Source organism: Tiliqua scincoides, chromosome 6, assembly GCF_035046505.1.
Source record: "Tiliqua scincoides isolate rTilSci1 chromosome 6, rTilSci1.hap2, whole genome shotgun sequence".
Lineage (NCBI taxonomy): Eukaryota > Metazoa > Chordata > Lepidosauria > Squamata > Scincidae > Tiliqua > Tiliqua scincoides.
This window is the reverse complement of record NC_089826.1, coordinates 80,822,080-80,842,132: the sequence shown is the minus strand read 5'-3', so window position 1 is coordinate 80,842,132 and position 20,053 is coordinate 80,822,080. Positions and strand designations below refer to the sequence as shown.

The 20,053-nt window shown below is 42.8% G+C and overlaps 1 protein-coding gene and 1 pseudogene across 7 annotated transcripts in view; one reads left to right on the top strand and one right to left on the bottom strand.

Annotated features, from left to right (window-relative positions):
- Window positions 1-20,053, bottom strand: part of LDB2 (LIM domain binding 2) — a 227,708-nt gene that overhangs the window by 40,152 nt on the left and 167,503 nt on the right. For all 7 annotated transcript variants that reach the window (XM_066631795.1, XM_066631797.1, XM_066631796.1 and 4 more), the window contains exons 4-5: window positions 13,636-13,758; window positions 11,956-12,039 (exon numbers count right to left, since the gene is read on the bottom strand). In XM_066631795.1, coding sequence (XP_066487892.1) covers window positions 11,956-12,039; window positions 13,636-13,758 — 207 coding nt within the window. The remainder of the gene's footprint in view (window positions 1-11,955; window positions 12,040-13,635; window positions 13,759-20,053) is intronic.
- Window positions 11,181-11,297, top strand: LOC136656157 (5S ribosomal RNA; annotated as a pseudogene).

Below are 20,053 nucleotides of genomic sequence, written 5' to 3'. Positions count from 1 at the left end.
GTTAGATGCAGAAGTTAAGAGTTTGTTTCCAGTGTTAATAAGATGCAAACAGTGCAGTGTTCCAGAGTAAGTTTTATACTGTGAAAGATGAATCGTGTGTGTATGAGAGAGAGAGAGAGAGAGAGAGAGAGAGAGAGAGAGAGAGAGAGAGAGAGAGAGATTGCCACACTTTCAGTTAGCAAAACCAAGAGAATAATGTCCACTAGCTAAGTGGGAAAAACCCTGAATGAATTACAGCTCAATCCTATTGGAGCTACCTCTCCATGGTAGAGCCACTGTATCCTGTGGGGCCAAGAAGGCAGCTGGAGTTCTTCCTTACCTTGTTCCCATACCTCGTCAGTACCAGGCAGTCCCTATACGTCTACTTGGATCTGTACCAGCTCAATATGTGGTGCAGATTCAAATAGCCCATGTAGGGTTTTCAGGCATGGGAGGCGGGGGATAGGATGTGGCAGAAGCCTTTGTTGCCATCCCTGACTTCCTCCCGGGCCTTTACCGCACCTGGGCTGCACTTTCCCACCCAAAACACCCTTCATTCTGTCCTCCCCACACCTCCCTGCCACCTAGTGGTTCATGCTCCAGCACCCACAGAGGCCTGCCAGCACAGGTCTCGCCACTGGTGGACGAAGCATGGCTGAACATACTTTAAGGCACATTTGTGATCACGAGTTCCCATTCTGCTAGCAGTGGCCAACACAGGATGGAGCCCTTAATGTCCTTCAGGTGTATAGATAATCCAACATCCACACACAATGGTATAGTCACTAGCTACAATGTAGTACAGAGTCACCTTGATTTCTAACTACCTTGATTTCAGCAGAGGTAAAGTACACTGGATGGCACTCCTTATCTCTTGAGGTACGCACTCATTTTGGAACATGAGCCAAAAGGGACGCATTCAGTTTATCTTTCATGTGTTCTAACATGAATGAAAAATGAAACAAATGAGTAATAGATCGTGACGGTTTTCATTACTCATTCATTTTCATTGGAGAGGGGTTTCTACAGTCCCTGCAGCAGCAGAACTAATTTCAGCAACTCCTTCCCATTAGCTACTACTTTTTTTAAAAAAAAAAAACCAGAATGCCCCAGATGTCGTCATGTTCAAAGGCAGGATGGGGAAAAAATAGCAAGCACCAGTTAGGGAGTCCTATGTATCACCTAGTTCCACAGTGCTTGAAAGATCCAGCCCACTAAAATCAGAGCAAACTCAACAGTGTGCAGGATGGGCACCCTGGGAGAAGTGTATGGGAACACAGCTGTATATTTGCAAGGGCCGCAGTTCAATTTCTCTGGCCGTGTTTCAGTGATGTTGCCTTTCAGGTGCATGCATTTTTAATCTCTTTTCTCCAAGGTACACTGGCCTACAATTCAACTGCTAATAATTCTTCAGAACAGTGACATGATGAGCGGAGGGAAAAAAAGGCTTTTGATTTGTAATATAGGTTGTAGACTTCCCTTCCAGGAGGTCACAGTTACCCCTACTATTAAGCTAGGGGTACCTGTCAATTATTTTGTTGATTACATTTTTTTACCTTCATGGTGGAAGAAGCCATTTGGTTTGTCTGCCTAAGGAAGCAAGAAGTCTCGAGCCGTCTCTGCCTGGATTTTCATACATCTTAAAAGCCACCAAGCTGCAAATGTGTCAGCTACCACTGGAATACCAATGAAATAAGGTTCCTTGTGGCACTGGCTCCCATACTAGTCACAGTGCTTAGAGTCACCTTCCCTGTTGAGTGCCTTACTGAGCATGGAGCCTACTCAGTATGGTGGGGAGAGGTCCACATGGAAAGCAGTCTAAGCATTACAGCAGGATGCTTGCCACTTCTGGAGGAAGTTCATAAGTCCAGCCTAATGCCAATAGCCTTCCTCAGCTGTTGCTTGTCATAAGAAGAGCCCACTGGATCAGACCAAAGGCCCATCTAGTCCAGCTTCCTGTATCTCACTGTGGCCCAGAAAATGCCTCCAGGAGCACACAAGACAACAAGAGACCTTCATCCTGGTGCCTTCCCTTGTATCTGGCATTCTGAGATAACCTACTTCTAAAACCAGGAGGTTGCACATACAACATCATGGCTTGCAACCTGTGATGGACTACCAGAAATCTGTCCAATCCCCTTTTAAAGGCATCTAGGCCAGACACCATCACAAAATCCTGTGGCAAGGAGTTCTACAGATTAATTACATGCTGAGTAAAGAAATATTTTATTTTGTCTATTCTAACACTCCCAATACTCAATTTTAGTGGATGTTCCCTGTTTCTGGAGTTGTATGAAAGAAAAAGAATTTCCTTCTATCTACTCTGTCCAAATGTGCAAAATTTTGTACATCTTAATCAGATGGGTGGGAATGTTGCAAATTGGGGAGGCAAGCTAGAGGGTTGTGAGTGGCACCACTTGAACATCTTGGGCACATATGCAAGTGGTCCCAAACCAGGTCTTGATTGAGGGCTTAAAATTGGCAGAAGGTATGGTCTTGGGCTTTGGGGAGGGGGGGCTGAAGGCTGAGCCATTGCCTTGCCTGAAAAAGCTAAGCAGGATGAGCTCAAGTCTCGCCTTAGATGGAAGACGCTGGCTAGAGACAAAGGAATGAGGGCTAGCAAGAAAAAGGTAATGTGCTTTCTAAGCTTCCACATGCAGCTACAAAGCAGATGAACCCACAGATTTCACTCCTTCCCTAAAAAAACCCGAGGAGGAGGCTAAAATCCTGATTAAATGCCAGGACCAGGTAACCCCACATGTGACATGCCATACTTTTAATACTTTTTGTTATTTATGCAAGTTATGCAGGACTGAAATCCTGCATAACTGATTGGCCCAGACTTATTGCTGGCCAATCGGGTGATGGATCAAAATCCTACCATACGACTGGCCCTCTAGTTAATGTTTCAATTGCGCCAATCATGGGGAGTCTGGGCGGAGCTAAAGGCTATAAAAGCCAGGGGTGTTTGCCTTGTGTCAGATTCATTGCCAGGTCCTGTTCTGAAGATGGAATAAACGCATTGAGCTGTTATCTCTATGCCTTCCTTTATTTGCATGGACCCACTATATAACACTTTTTGTAAAGGATTTTTCTACACAGCCAGATTGGGTCAACCATACGTCGTTTTTGAGAAAAAATAAAATCAGACCAGGAGCTGGGATGGACTGCAGGAGTTACTTAATGTCTTTCATGCATATTTTATGTGAAATAGTCTGATCTGCAGCAGAAGTAGCCTGTAGAACTTTAATTAAAGCAGCTCCCTATGTTCTCTCTCTCTCTCTCTCTCTCTCTCTCTCTCTCAATCTGTTTTCTTGGCCTAGATGATTAATAAGATGAAACATCCCTCATTTGCCATAAAACCCTGTTATTTTCTTCCAGTCGGATCCTCAAGGCTGATATTCATTTCTTTGGGTTCACAGAAGAATAAGAATCTATGCCTAAATCGAAATTCGTTTGCACCTTGGCACATTTGCACATTTGCACAAAAAAATAAAAATAAAACGCACAATAAAAATAGCTCCTTTATTTATTTTGCACACGCAGTATGGCATTTCCATCCTGAAAAAAACAGCTCAAGGGAACGTGAGGAATTAATTTTTAAAAATTGGGTCTTTTTTTTTTTTTTCTTTTTTTTTGGCGGGTACAAAAGACTTCAGAGTGAATGAAAACTGTGGGGCTATCCGGATAAGAGGAAAAAAAAAATGCATTGACTTCAAGCAAAGCTGGGCTGAACTCTATTAAGAAAATTAAAACTTCAAATGTTGTAATCCCAAAACAGTCAGAGCCTCGGAAAAAGAAGTAAAATTGCAATATTTTATTGCACCATTTTTAAATGTACTTTTAGTTTCTTGGTCAGCCGCTTCATACGGCAGGGCAGGGGTGGGTGCCTGCACATATTTGGATTGTGCCCTATGTTTGGTTAGGTCTCCAGAGTCTCACAGCCCAAGCCTGAGCTGCCCGGCACACGCGGCTCCCATGACGCCAAAACGGCTACTGCAAGATCCTGAGCATGCTGGCGGCTCCTCAGGGGAAGTGGACTTTCGTCCCCATCTCCCGGGTAAGGGAAGTAGCCCTGCAATGCCAGTGCAGAATCAAGGAGTCCTGTATCAGGCCATGTGGCCTGACACGGGGCTCCAGATCTGGTGGAGCTGAGCTCCGCCAGTCCCACCCCCTCTGGCCCTGCTCCCTCCCCCTGCCATGCCTTGCTCATCCTCTGCCTGCCCCAGAGCACCTCCCCCTGCCTCCCCCCACACCCTCACTCACCTCTGCACCGCCTGGTGCCCAGGCAAGCATCAGCAGCGGAACGTGGGCCCAGCATGGGAGCTGCCCTGGTATGGTCTTGTGCTGGGCTAGCTCCTATGCTGGGCCCATCTCTTCTGGGTTCTGTGGCTCTGTATTTAGAACAACTGGCTGTAGTAATCAACTGTCTGCCCCTTGTTCTCTGTCAGCAAGAGGAAGAGGGACAGACAATTCATTTGCCAGTGTCTCCATACTTTGGACAGTTGCCCGAGAACCCAGAAGGGTCTCCTGGAAGAAGGATGTAACATCAAAAGAGGCAACAAGCTTAGAGAATATTGTCATGAGATTTTCAGTATGCCAAGAGAAGAAAAATGTTGAAAATGGTTGTAATAGACTGTGATGGAAGCAGAAACCAGCACCTGGTGGATTGGGGCAAAGCCAGGTTGTGCCTGAAGTCATAAGAAAGGAGCCTGAGAATATGGGAACAGAGCTAATAGCGATAGCTATTACCCACAGGAACAATAGCATGACAGAAACTGGGATGGGCTAGATCACGGGTGTCAAACTTGCTTCATACAGAGGGTCGAAGTTAGCAATCATGGTGCTTGCTGAGTGCCGGTAGTGACATCATTAAGCAGAAAGTGACCTCATCAAGCAGATGATGGCCAGAAATAAGCACTTGGTTCTCACTTAGAAACTCATTAGCTGCAAATGACAGAAGAGAAAATGTGCAAATCATATTTTCAAGATATGAGAGAGCCCAATTGGAGAGCCCATTTATAATGGGGGCTGGATAAATTGCTCCAGGGACTGCATCCAGGCTAGACCTCTCCTCCATGTCTCAAGGGCTTGTTTCGTAACTGAGAGTATTTTCTAATGCCAAGGGAGCATTCAGAATAAAACATCCTTTAACTGATACATTTCAACAGCTAACGCAGATACAACACTGATGGAATTATTTCAAAGCCTTTTACAAGGACTTTGAAAACAGACGCCTGAAGCCAAGTGGTCAAACTGTGTCTGGGCCATATCGCTTGTTTTAATAAAACAACAAGGATTTGCTTAATAAAACACCCCTATAAGGTAGCCTTATCCTGTTAATGAAAATGGAAAACTGGAGGCTGAGAGGCTGACCTAAAGCTATCCGTGGGTCACGACCTGATGTGTGGTGGGTCATGACACAATGCTCAAGTCTATCTCCAAAAACCATATTTGGAGTCCCTGGAGGCTGCTTCCTGGTTGCACTGGTCTGTTACCCATTCCCTTGGCCTCTGCGGGCCTTTGAATGCCTCCAAGATGCACCTAGAAGCTACCTGCAGTTTGCGGAAGCTACTTCCAGTTTTGCAGAGACCAAGGTGGTGGGCCAGTTCAACCTGGAAGCAGCCTCCAGAGACTCCAAGTATGGCTTTTGGGAGCAAATCTGAGCATTGCATTATGACCCATCACATTGCACAAGGTGGGTTACAGTGCTCAAAAGTTTGGAAAACACTTATCTAGGGAGTTCCTAGCTCACACAGTCTCCATGATCATACGTCTTTCACATGTATAGATGACAGATGGACAGAAATATACTGAAAATATATTAACAATCCTTAATCTCCAATCTGCTTCATACACCTGATTAGCTTTCATGAAAATATTAAAATTAGGTGTTCTGCCAGTCTCATTACCTTGAAAATATTATACGGGTCTATGCTCATCTCTGTCTCTATAAAACTTGCTTCCCAAATCTTTTAAAAGTCCTGCTTTAAGATAACTAGCATATCTATCTTACTAGCAGGTTCTTTCTATTCTTTTTTCTTTTACAGGAGGAGATAAACATAAAGAACAACATTTTGATGTGTTATCTTAAACCAAGCATGTGATTTATGGATAACCATGAAAGAGACATTTACAATTTTATTTTCCAGCCTTCCACTTTAAAAAAAATATATACCTCCCTAGTCTGTCAGTTGTTTCTACTGAATGCTTCAGAGATCCTTCTCATGTGACTCCACTGTCATCTTCTTGAATCCTGACCTTGATTTTGCTCCTAAGGTCATCCATTAGTGTGGCCAGAGTTCACCTAAGATCCCATTGTGTTCCTACACAATATACCTTGCCTTTGGGGCTCATTTAAACTAAGACCTCTGAGCTTTCCACAATGTCCCATATATAAGAGCCTGCCTCAAAAAAAAAAAAAAAAAAAAATGATAGATTTTATTTCTGCTTGTGTTGGGATTGTCTTTTATTTTTAATAGCTTTGAAACCATTTTTTTTTCTTCTGCAGTAAGCATTTTCCTCTCTGTAAAATTCCTCCTGCCAGGGCACCATTTTATGCATGGTTTCCCCAACTGTTCCAGTGTCAAAACAGCAGGAAATATCAGACTTAACTCCCACCACCATTATTCATGCCATCTTTCAAAAAAAAAAAAAATTCCTACTTGTTCCCAAATCTTTGTCTGGTTCCAACCCATTTCTATCTCCCTTTTCCTCATTTGAAATATAGGTGTATTGCCTTTCTTGCCTTCCTTGATGTTTTAATTGCTGGTGTTTTGTTTTATCGAGTTTTTATTCTTTTTTTTAATTGATTATATTTTATATTAATGTAATCCAGGTTGTATGAGGATACCTGCCCCAAATTACTTAGTGCAGAGATCACACTTTTAGTTATTTTTAATTAAAAAATTAAATTACTTCAAAAAATTAACTTAAATGAACTAATTTTAATTAATTAAAATAGCTGAATGTTTGGTGTCTGCATGTAATGATTTGGGGCAGGTGTCACCATACAACCTGGATAATCTATTTGATATGGATCTGCTTAATCACAACCATTCTAATTAACAGAGTGCTGTATGTTATGTCACTATATTATTCCAGAAAGGAATGTGTCAACCACGTCTAAAGTCTTACAGCCCTATCCTATCGTGCCTCAGCACCAGTGTTGCAGCCCCAAAGCCAGGTATCTCAAACATGCAGAAAGGCATGTTTGCACCACCCCACGAGTAAATGGTGCTTGTGGAGAGGCTTGCACTGCCCTGTCAACACTGCTGCAGGATCCTAAGCTGCCAGCAGAGAGAAAGTGAGTGCCAAGGAGCGTGGGGAGGGAATGGAGGGGCATTTCTGAGTGGGGGAAGGGTGAGGGGAGGGTGGAATGGTACAAGGAACCAGCCCAGGAGGGAGGTGGGACCAATGAATTCCTTCTCTGCTGAATCCCATCCCCCCTGAGTTGGGCTTCCAAGTCCAACACATGGCTTTAGAAATGGGCTATGTCAGATGCAAGATGCAGGTCTCTTGTTGTCTGGTGTGCTCCCTGGGGCATTTGGTGGGCCGCTGTGAGATACAGGAAGCTGGACTAGATGGGCCTATGGCCTGATCCAGGGGGGCTGTTCTTACGTTCTTATGGCTTCTCAAGTCTGCATCAGAGATTAATAATAATAATAATAATAATAATAATAATAATAATAATAATAATAACTTTATTTTGTGAACTTTTAGTTGAAAAGCGGTATATAAATACTGTTGATTGGTTGATTGATTTATTTCTACCCCGCCTTTCTCCCCGAAGGGACTCAAGGCGGCTATTGAGCTGGTGCAGATTCAAGAAGCCCCACTGAGCAGGCTGGGGATTTTCTCAGGGCAAGGGGACAAATTACTTGTCCCAGATTGCTTGTATGTAGTACAGAATAACACCGATGGTGTTTACCACCGCTGTTCCTGTGTTGGATAGGACTGAGCCCTTAAACTCATACAACCATGTTACATTGCCTGTCTGTAAGTCTGAAAACCAGGTTGGAGAGTCAATGTATTACTATTTTATTTTCAAGGGGTATAATATAATAATAAAAAATTGGTAATACAGTAGAACCTCTTCAAGTTGACCACCCATGGGACTGGAGGAATTGGTCAACATAGGGAGATGGTCAACATATAGAAAAAAAGGCTCTAGAAAATTAGGTCTAGAAAAACCCAAGGCTCTAGAAAATTAGGTCAACTTAAGGAGGTGGTCATTATAGAGAGGTGGTCAACTTTGCAGGTTCTACTGTATCATACATAATAATAAATAATAAAATATATTCTAAAGTATAATAAATTATAAAATAAAACAAAATATTAAACATTCAACAACAGCAGCAGCAGCAATGACAAAAATAATTTTATTTTTCAAGGCAGGAGGGAGGGAAGGAGAAATTCAACATAGATTGATCCAGAGGTTTGGAATTTTGTAAACTGTTTTCAGTACTGTAGCATTATCTTGGGATATAAAGTTATGATGAAAAGGAGAATAACATCAAGCATGTATAGAGAAGCCTTTCCTTCACCTCACCTTACCACTGAGTAGTTAGAACCAGCCCAGGTACGTCTATGATTAGACAGGCAGGGCTTCTAAATCAAAGGGTTTGGTTTCCAGGGAAGCTTGAGATTCAGTACTGTATATTTTAGAACCTGTCCAGAATGAGGGTTTAAATATTCTCAGCTATACTGTGCACTGCTTCTGTGCAGGGTATCTACAGAACAAATGTGGTAGGCAACATTGTTTTGAACAGCTCCCTATGGCAACTAAGGTTTATCTCCTATTGCTTTTGCAGTTGGCTGCTTTTGCTTCTGCAGAGCTAACTACTTTGGGCTCAGAGAATGAAAATGATTTGTTCTGCCCATCAGCAAAATTTTTCCTTAGAATTATCACCAACATTTTCAGTGAGAGGTGGGGGTGGTGATTGAGGAATAAACCAGATGTCATTTATTTGCATAAGCTCAAAACCTTATTTAACTTGAACGTTAACAATTTCTAATCTGGAAATTTGAAAATAAAATAACATGAAGGGCTGACTTTTAAAATTTGCAAATTAAGGCAGTGCAGCGGCAGTGAAGAAAGCCTATTCTATGCTGGGGATCATTAGAAAAGATATTGAGAACAAAACAGCTAATATTATAATGCCTTTGTACAAATTGATGGTAAGGCCACACCTGGAATATTGCATCCAGTTCTGGTCGCCGCATCTCAAAAAGGATATAGTGGAAAGGTGCAAAAGAGAGCAACTAAGATGATTGCTGGGCTGGGGCACCTTCCTTATGAGGAAAGGTTACAGTGTTGGGCCTCTTTAGCCTAGAAAAGAGACGCCTGAGGGGGGACATGACTGAGACATACAAAATTATGCATGGGAAGGATAGAGTGGATAGAGAAATGCTCTTTACACTCTCACATAACACCAGAACCAGGGGACATCCACTAAAATTGAGTGTTGGGAGAGTTAGGACAGACAAAAGAAAATATTTCTTTACTCAGCGTGTGGTTGTTCTGTGGAACTCCTTGGTGTAGGATGTGGTGACAGCATATGGCCTAGATGCCTTTAAAAGAGGATTGGACAAGTTTCTGGAGGAAAAGTCCACTACGGGTTAAAAGCCATGATGTGTATGTGCAACCTCCTGATTTTAGAAATGGGCTATGTCAAATGCTAGGGAGGGCACCAGGATGCAGGTCTCTTGTTATCAGGTGTGCTCCCTGGGGCATTTGGTGGGCTGCTCTGAGATACAGGAAGCTGGACTAGACGGGCCTATGGCCTGATCCAGTGGGGCTGTTCTTATGTTCTTATGTTCAAATTCCCTCTGCATGTGGTTTTTTTCCTATGCCATTTTACAATAATGTTCAGTTTTAAAATGAATGCAATGGAATAGATAAAAAAGTAGTAGATTCACCGTTATACAAGGTGTCTAAAAATGATTCATTCATACATATGTCATTCATTGCAGAAAACCTGCAACACCTGAACATCTAAGGAGAACAACTCAGGGCCTCTGAGAGGAAAACATAAGAACCCAAGAAATTTCTGATAGATATGAAAAGCTAAAGAATGGTTATTTTGTCTCTTGGAACAAAACAAAACCACTGCTTTAGAGTGTGTTTCTTTTGAAACTTTTGGACATAGTTGTAACCTATCTTAGGCGGTCTACTGGTTGGTAGAACCCTTGAAGGATGATGACTTGAAGTGAAAGGCTCAAATTAGTGATGATTCACCAACCACAGCAAAGTCCACCATCATGCATCTGAAAACATACATGTCTAATCATTTTCTGCCACTGATTTCCACCTTCCTGCAACCTAACTTATCAGGAGAAGAACATCCCAATCCTTCCTCATTTTGGCTATTAGCCACGGACGTCCGTCTGTCTATAAATAGCCAAATTCCACTTAAAGGCTACATTAAACTTGGTTTGGTGCAGTAGCATAGCAAGCCTGGCGCAGGGGAGGGGTCACCCACAGCATTCTATGGGTTTGCCACACTCTCTGGGGGGATGGGAAAGTGTACAGCATTTGCCACCTGAGTATTCAAAGCAGCGAGCAGTGTCTGTTTGGCTCCAAATTGGAACCATTCTGGATGCGGGGAGGGGGTGATGTTCAGATATGGGGGGTGACACAATGGCATGCACCAGCTAGCCCAGCTATAGCGCTGGTTTGGGGTTTTTTGGTATATCTTTGCACAATCGGGTCCAGGAAAGAATCCAATTATTGAGGATTCTCATAAAGACAACAATAGACTGATCTGGAAGAAAATACTAATACTGTATAAACTTGCACAAAAGCTTCCCAAAACTCATTTCACTGTAGGTATCTCAAGTGATTATCTTGACCCTAAAGGTCTCCGTTGCTTTGTCTCTCTGGAGAAACCACTTTGCCAAACCCCACTAAACTGCATCTTACCTGAATTTACCCACACCAGACGCAAGCATTATGGCACATATCTCAAAATGTGGGGAAGGCTGTTAACAAAGCTGCAAATCTACTGGAATTCAGCACACAATGACATCATCATGTGCTACTGTTTTTTATGCACTCATGCCACAAGTGTAACTCCTGGTAGATTCCTGCCACATCTTTTCTCACTTTCTGCTATTATTATGTAAGTAACAATGAAGGATGGCTGCTACACTCAGACTGAAGATGATGTTTGACAGCAGAGCCGGGTCTGTAAATTCCAGGCAGCAACTGTTACCCTGCACATGCCTGATCTTGTCTGATCTTGGAAGCTAAGCAGGGTCAGGCCTGGTTAGTACTTGGATGGGAGACCGCCTGGGAATACCGGGTGCTGTAGGCTTATACCATAGTCTTTTGAGACTGAAGGTTGTCAACCAACCAGAAGAAAAAGAAATGGGGGGAGAGAGAGCACAACCTGGAGGAAAGTAGTTGAATCTCTCTCCCCTGCATTCCCCTTCCCAGCTACTTTCCTCACAGTCATGGTTCCCTATGTGTACTTGAGATGGACAATGGTATAGCTTCAGGAGGGGAGGCTCAGTATGTACAGCGGAGACACAGTTTTAGGAGTGTGAAGCCACACAGAATAAGTAACAATCTCGATGCAATTCTAATTGTTTTGCACGGTTTCACTGCTGATTTACAGCACAGCATTGACAGTTGATTGATCGACAGCACTGTTCAGGTGCATGCACACACATGCAAAACACAGTCTTGGGTCCAAATATGTCTGGTTGACTCCCAGTGGCTATAGGAGGTCTTTCTGCTGGCTTATATTCATTTAAGTGCTATATCTACCTGACCAAAAGAGACCACAGAAAGGAAGTATATTTGAAAGTTAGGAGCCAGCAGAATGAACCATGGGTTTCCAGAAAATCTGGTTTGTAAAAACAAACCATCAAACTAGTCTTGGCAATGACAAAACTCACAGTCTTTAGGCTAAGAAAAAACTCGCGAGGGCTGACAGTAACCTTTGCAACTGCTACTCACAGTAAGCTTACCCTGAGGTAGTTGAGGGTGAAGTTAGTCAGACCCATACGAGTGATGTTTTTGGACAGCTGCTCCAGCACCTGAGGGTCTTGCGCCTGTACAGAAAACAAGGAGACATTGTCATATGTTCATGCGATAAATCAATGGCATCACAAAACTATAATGTCAGGAGCTAAAAGGAAACTGGTAATTTGTGAAAAGCATCAGACTACTAGACTACTGTGACTAAAGGTAGGACATAATAGAAGATTGGCAGTAGCGTAGCTATGGGGGGGCTGCGCAATAAGTGTTGCAGGTTCTGCAATGTGCTGTGCAAGCAGCCCCTCCCACTCACCACTGGAGCCATTCTAGGCAGCGACAGCAATGCCAATGGTGAGTTGGGGGCCGCTTACACAGCACATTGCAGCATCTGCAATACTTACAGTACCTCTCCGCCCCCCATCCCGGAGCCACACTACTGGAAGTTGGGAATGCTTAACTCTGGTTGTAAATGCCACTGATTTCAAACAGACTTGGCATGACTTTCTCTGGATCATTCCCACGTTTGCAAAGGTTTTTTTACACATGTTACATCACAGCCACAACACGCAATTTGAAACCAAAATGAAAAAGAAAACCATGTTTTTAAAGCTACAGCCTTAGACGTTGCCAAGGAAAACATGGACAATTCCCTAACTGACAGGTTTGCAAGCATAAAAAAAGACCCAAAACATTTAGGGCCCATCGGAATGGCTGTTTTCATGCTATTGACCTAGTATGGTAGAACCCAGCTGAAAGTATGGAAAAGGTACAGGTGGAATTCCTAAATGAAGCGTGTATCATTTCTCCACTTGGCGAGGAAAAGAGAATCATGCACCGATACTGAGGCAGGCTGATCACTTTTTGGAGTAAGGATTGCTAGGATGGGTGTCAGAATAGTAAGAACACAACTAGTGAGTACTGGCGGGTTTCCACTACTTCCAAGCTGTCTCTGAGTTGTGCAGAAGTCTCCTTAGAGTCGATTCACATGGACCTCATGGGGCAACACAGACTAAATCAGGACTTCCCAAACAGTAGGCTGGAGCACACCATGAGAGTACCATTCGTGTGCCAATTGGGACTGGCCTCACCACTGGTGCCGCATCCTCTCCACAGGGGCAGAAGCGCTGCACTTTTGCAATGTCAGTTGTTGGGGCAGTGCAGTGGTCACCATCACTGCCCCGACTCAGCATTGGGCCCTAAGATATATTTGCTGCAGTTGCAAAACTTGGGTTTTGGATTGTCATACTCCAGAATTTCCTGGAATGTTTAAAAACACAGCTGTCAGTGAAGCTCCAACAGGTTCCAAATTCATAGCCGGAACCATTTCATTTACCCCTGCTAATTGAGCAATGAGATAGCTCTCTTATATTTGAGTATTTATTTGTCAGGAGAGTACAAATGACCCTATTCATTGCAGCACATCATCTTTCTCAGTGTCTACTATTTATTATCAATGGTGTCACAGACCACCAAATGTTCAGACTAGGATTTTTGGGTGCTCACTAACTATTGATGATGATGATGATGATGATGATGATGATGATGATGATGATGAACGCCTTTTGGGACAGGGAACCATTTTTAAAAAAATTTATTTTGCTATGGAAACCAACATTGTGAACTTTGTTGCTGAAAAACAGTACAGAAATATTTCAACAAATTATACTTACATGCATGGCTAAAATACTGCGAGGGACTAACTCTCTGTATTGTCTAATGGTAAAGTGCCATGTTTTTATTCTCATAAGGTCATCAAAGGTGAATTCCAAAATAAGACGTCCTTCTGTGCACACCTAGAAGCAGAAATAAAGACAAAGCAGGAAAACACTAAACTTCTCAGTCATAAAATAAAAACCAGAGAAATAAATTCAAGCAAAGTGAGGGAGGGACACACACACACACACACAAAAGAGAATTCATTTGCTGATATACTTTGTTGTTTGGTTTTATTGATGTAACTGTGTCCCTTTCTTAGAAAAAAAGGAATTAAGGGAAGTAATTCATAGGCAGTGTTTGAGCAGGCTTTGCAAAGTTTTACAGCTTTGTGGATACTAAATCATATTTCCCCGCCCCCTTTTTTGTTTCCCTCTAATTAACCACTGCTAATTAATGGCACCAAGCCTCACCATTTGGGGGAGATTGGAAGTGCATGCATGACATCTAGCTACTGAACCAGACCATCCTATATTGCTTATGGGATTATTTATGTAAGATATTTGTAGGCAATGAACTGGGTTAGCAAGGTTCAGTTTGTTCTGACAGGTTATGTATGCTCTGGTATAGTCACATTCCACAGGCATTCCGATTCTTAAGCCGAACCAATTTCACAAAGCATTTAAGCCCATCTCTTTTCGATTTCTTGCTTTCTCTATTTCATTGTCCACTTCTTTGTGTTATTTTGGGATACTCTATTCTAATCCTACTTAGCTACTTGCATGAAACACTGGCACAAGCCCCCAAAGGTCTTGCAACACAAAAGTGCCAGAGCTCCCCCCAAACTAGGCATGTTGTAAGACATAAGAGTCACCAATGACTGTATGAGAACTGGAACAACCAAGAGTCAGGAGGAAGCAATGTTGAAAGGGTGTTCTGTCTCTCCACCACACGCTGTCTTTTCTAAATGATTCTATAGCAAAATTAGATGCTGACAAGGCTGTCCAGAAGAGGATAAAGAAATGTGAACATCAGCTTATACTGAGTCAGACCATCGGATAATCCAGTGGTTCCCAAACTGGTGGGTTGTGACCTGATTTTTGGTGGGTTGCCAAAGGGTGATGGAAAGATCAGATAACTAATTGCTTCAAGCCCTGAGGGTATTCAAAAATCAGATACTGTAGCTGCTAATTACCCTGTAAAGTGCTCAGCTCCTGCAGTTTGCAAGCATGTGTAAATATAAGGAGATAAATATTTGAGGGTCTTTTTCTGGTTATTTTTACTTATAAATGAATGAATGAATGAAATATTATTTCTTTCTTCATCTCCATTTTTAAAAGTCTGATAAACCTAGGAGGGTCCCATTAGGGTGCTGTTTTAAAAAGTGGGTCCTGGTGCTAAAAAGTTTGGGAACCACTGGGTTACTCTATACCAGTAATGTCTCACTGACTGGCAGTAGCACTCCGCTGTTTGAGATGGATTTTTCCCCCAATCCAATCTGAATATGTTAGGGATTGAACCTGGAACCTTTGGCATTCAGAGCATGTACTCTACTACTAAACTATGATTTTAGATAGATGTCTCTGATACAGTTGGGGGGGACATGACCCAAGGCAGTCCACCCCCCTTGGAAACCTTACATAATGCTCTGTGGTAGAGAGTGTCACATCTGACACTTTGCATGGAGATGTTATCAAAAGATATTTTTCTTCTATTGTATTTTAAAAATACATTTTTTTTTAAATTTATTGAAATGTTCATTAAATCACCCCTCCCAAAGCCTCAGATCAGGGGGAGTTTCAGAATGCCATTTCAGAATTTACAAAACACCAAAGCAAAATACGTGCAGTTGAAGTCTGAACCAAGCTATCCTAAATCTCCATATAAAGTTTGATCTCTGAAAGTCAATCCAAATGTTTAAAATAAAAGAGAAGTTTACAGCTTCAAGGAATGCCAGGTGAATTAAAGGGTTGTTTTTTATTTAATGTACTTAAGTCATACGCATTGGTTTCTACCCCACCTGTATAGTTTGTATACAACTTCGCTTTTCACATCATTTGACTATTTTATTCTTTTCAGTCATCCAATACATTTTACAGTCGCATATATTCACACTTGTACATTAACTTACGGGCAGCGCAATCCTGAGCTTCCAGGCACTCAGAAAGACACTCAAAAATTGCAGAAAGTGGCGCCAAAGTGGCTACAGCTATATCCAGTTGTGGGTACAGCTGTATCCAGTGGGTAGCAGGAAGCAGCCGGAGGTCTCCTTCCCCAAGCCCCGCAATAGGGCTTCTCAAGTCTACGCCGGCTATTTCGCATGGGTGGATTGGACTCGGGAAGGGGACAGGTTTGGTGGTGGCAACACCCACTGATTCCAACCCCCTGAATTGCCCTCTGATGGGCCTGATTCACCTTCATGGGTCAACGTAGACGTGCACTAGTGATATAGCTGGTGTGGGTCTGATACACAGAGGCTGCTGAGGCTTACCTTGGGGATTGGGAACATGATCCCTTACCCTGAGGAGACCTCCAGTGGCCATAACAACATCAAGATCAACAAGATCAGCCCCCAACAAGATCAAGCAGAAGCCACACCAGCGCCGCAGCACTGCCATGTGGAGGTTTAGGCAGAATTGGGCTGTCAGTTATACAAAGACTTCATGGAAAAGATGGGTTTTAACAGTGCTGTTACGCAAACACATAATCCACAACTTGGGGTTTAGATATGACTATAAATAGCAAGTGGGAGTATGCAAAATGGGATGAAATCAAGATGGGAGTAGGGGGACTTTAGCAGTTTGGCCCCGCCATGGTTTTGGTCCCAAATTACACCCTCCCATTTTTAAATGAAGAAAAATGAGGTTTAAAAGGAAACTCCTATCAAACGTTTATTTCATTTAAAAACAACACATGAGATCAAAACAATAGCAGGGGAAAACTATTACATCCCCCTATCACCGCTTCACAGATTTGCTCCATTCCTTAGCCCCACCATTTCCTTTTTATAATTAATTATAATTAATTTTATAATTAATATATAATTACAGGTTGATTCTCGGTATTCATGGAGAATCAGTTCCAGGACCTACCATGGATACTGAACCTGTGAATAATGAGATCTGTGTAAGGGGACACAGAGGACCTCCAGACATGACCAGGAGGCACTTTCAGAAGTCATCTGTGGGCCCTCCAGTTGCGGGTTTGGGAACCCACATTGGGTCAAATCCTTTGGTTCCGAACCCACGTATGAGGAGAACCCATTGCATGCCAGATGCAAGGGAGGGCACCAGGATGCAGGTCTCTTGTTATCTGGTGTGCTCCTTGGGGCTCCTTGGTGGGCTGCTGTGAGATACAGGAAGCTGGACTAGATGGGCCTACGGCCTGCTCTAGTGGGGCTGTTCTTATGTTCTTATGTACTGTATACATTAGGGCAGTGTTTCTCAAACTGTGGGTCGGGACCCACTAGGTGGGTTGCGAGTCAATTTCAGGTGGGTCCCCATTCATTTCAATATTTTATTTTTAATATATTAGACGATGCTACCATGTGACTGCTTTTGGGGAAATGTGACAGACCTGTACTTTTAATAAGCTACTATGTATATTCTTTTAAAAGGGAATTGGACAAGTTTCTGGAGGAAAAATCCATTACGGGTTACAAGCCATGATCTGTATGTGCAACCTCCTGATTTTAGAAATGGGCTATGTCAGAAGGCCAGATGCAAGGGAGGGCACCAGGATGAGGTCTCTTGTTATCTGGTGTGCTCCCTGGGGCATTTGGTGGGCCACTGTGAGATACAGGAAGCTGGACTAGATGGGCCTATGGCCTGATCCAGTGGGACTGTTCTTATGTTCTTAACTACAATTCCCAGAAAGTCTTGCAGGTCTCTTGTTATCTGGTGTGTTCCCTGGGGCATTTGGTGGGCCGCTGTGAGATACAGGAAGCTGGACTAGATGGGGCTATGGCCTGATCCAGTGGGGCTGTTCTTATGTCCTTTAACAATTTTTGTCAATGGGACTCCTGGGAAAGCATGGGTAGGATTGCAGCCTAGAATGGTTACAAAATTTTCTGCTTTTCTGATCATGACATCGCTTCTGTTGGGTCCTGACAAATTCTCATTCTAAAAAGTGGGTCCCAGTGCTAAATGGGTGAGAACCACTGCATTAGGGTGTAGCTGGATCCTAATAAGGGGATCAAAGAAAGTGAACAAGGAAGCATCTCACAGGTGCTGGAGGAGACTAGTCTTAGCACAAAAGGACAAGGCTGTGTAGACCAACCTCATCCTTTTTTAATGCTCCTGCTCTGTAGTAGGGCCAGGTCCACTTCATCACACTGGCGGCTTTGAAGGAGTAAAAAAAGCATCAGGTTCCCAATGTGGCAAACTCCATGTTGAGATGAATGGGACTTAATAGTGGCTGGTTTAAGCCCACATTTACAGTATCACTATAAGGCAATTTTAAAAAGTGACGAGAAACTCGAATAATCCACATATTGCTAATACTTAACAAACGTACCGCATGAAGATGTTTAACTTTCTAGTTTAAAGAAAAAAAGCAACGAAACGATCTTTATTTCTAATCCATTAACAGGGAGCCTGATTTGAGGCTGCCCTTCTTTCTTCCCCAAAAGCTGCCTCTCCCATAGAATCCAAAATGAAAAGGTCTCCAATTAAGAAAACATTTTCTGTTGTGCTGAATTCATGTTGCTGTACTGTGAGCTCTGACATTTTGTTTCTGTGGTAACCAAAATCAGCTGATTAGTTGGCATGGCAACAGAAAAGATGTAATCCCGGCAGACACACTCTAATCAATGCCCCCCAGCACAGATGGTCTCTGGAGGATCAACAAGAAAGAGGCTGGCAGGCATTCAGGAGATCACGTGGGCAACTCCAGACTAGGCCAGGGAAAAAAAGAAAGAAAACTCAAAAAGAACATTTCTCAAAACTAAGCAGTAGCTTTTTTAACTCCTTCCTTCTCTTGGCTAATTGCAAAATATCCAGCAACTTGGACTAGTGTAAAAAAAACACAACAACCCACTAATAACAACCTCACTAGCTTCTCTGTAGCACAAAACGTGAATCTTAAAAGAAATAAAATTAATTCTTAAATAAATTCTTTTCTCATCTTCATTTTTTATTGCTGAGAGTTTTTCAAATCAGACCAAAAAAACCCTTCTATGATAAATGGTGCATAAAAGTAAGGCGTCCCTTAACTTTTTTAAATAAGGTAACGAGAACATAAATTGATTCTTGGAGGTTCCAAGCTGAGAGGCACATAGTGTTGAATTCATAGAGGGGAAAAGTCTAGTGTCATCATTTTAACAGTGCTGACATCTATTCAATTTATGTGACATTACCCAAAGACAAAAAGATTACTAATGTTAAATGAAGCTCATCCCCAGATTTGTGACTCAGGTAAGGCTAGAGAAGTGGTCCCCAGACTTTTTCAACTGGCAGCTTCCATGACCTACTGGGTTACGATTGATTGGATTTGTAATCTGCCTTTCTCCACAAAGGGCACCCAAAGCAGCTAACAACATTTAAAGTTATAAAATACATAAAATTATAAAATACAAGAAGTATTAGGGCTGCAATCCAATACATTGTAAAGGGCAGCATGTTTTTTGAGAGGATTCCACAGCCCCCTTGGCTGGTTTCCACGTCTCTCCAGGGAGCCGCGACTCACAGTTTGGGAACCACTGGGCTAGAGCAGGGGTGTCCAAACTTTTTGGCAGGAGGGGCCACATCATCTCTCTGACACTGCGTTGGGGGCCAGGAGTAAAAAAGAATTGGTTTACATTTCAAATGTGAATACATTTACATACATTTACATAAATGAATATATTAGAGATGGAACTTATATGAATGAATGACAGTCTTGCAGTAGCTCAAGGCCTATAAAAGGCCTTACACAAAACAAGGCCGGCCTTTCTTTCGCTTTTGCTGCTGCATCACAGACGTGAAACAGCAAGCAGTGGAGGGAGCCCTCGTCCCACAGTTCACACAAGAGGTCAAACAGTTGTCCTCATGCTGAGAGCAGTTGCATTGGGCCAGCTAGGGCTACAGCAAGTCTCCAAAGGGCCAGAGGCTCATTGGAGACTGGGGGCTACCCGTGGGCTGAAGTAATTAGAGATAACTAGAAATGGGGAGCCTGATTTCGGTAAATGCTTCCGCAGCTCTGAAAACTGCACTCCCTGCAGTGATTTTTCAGATGACCTTCGAGGACATATAAAACAGGGGCAGTCATGATAGTTATAGGGTCAGTCAAGATAGTCAACAACAGGACTACACACCCCACACACCCATTTTTAGAGCAGACAATTGCCTTTGTTGGCCCTCAATGACATCATCACATTGATAAATCTGATTGCCTATCGGGTCCATGATTTCATCACATTCACAACATCAGTGATTCCCAACTTAACATGGTCACAGC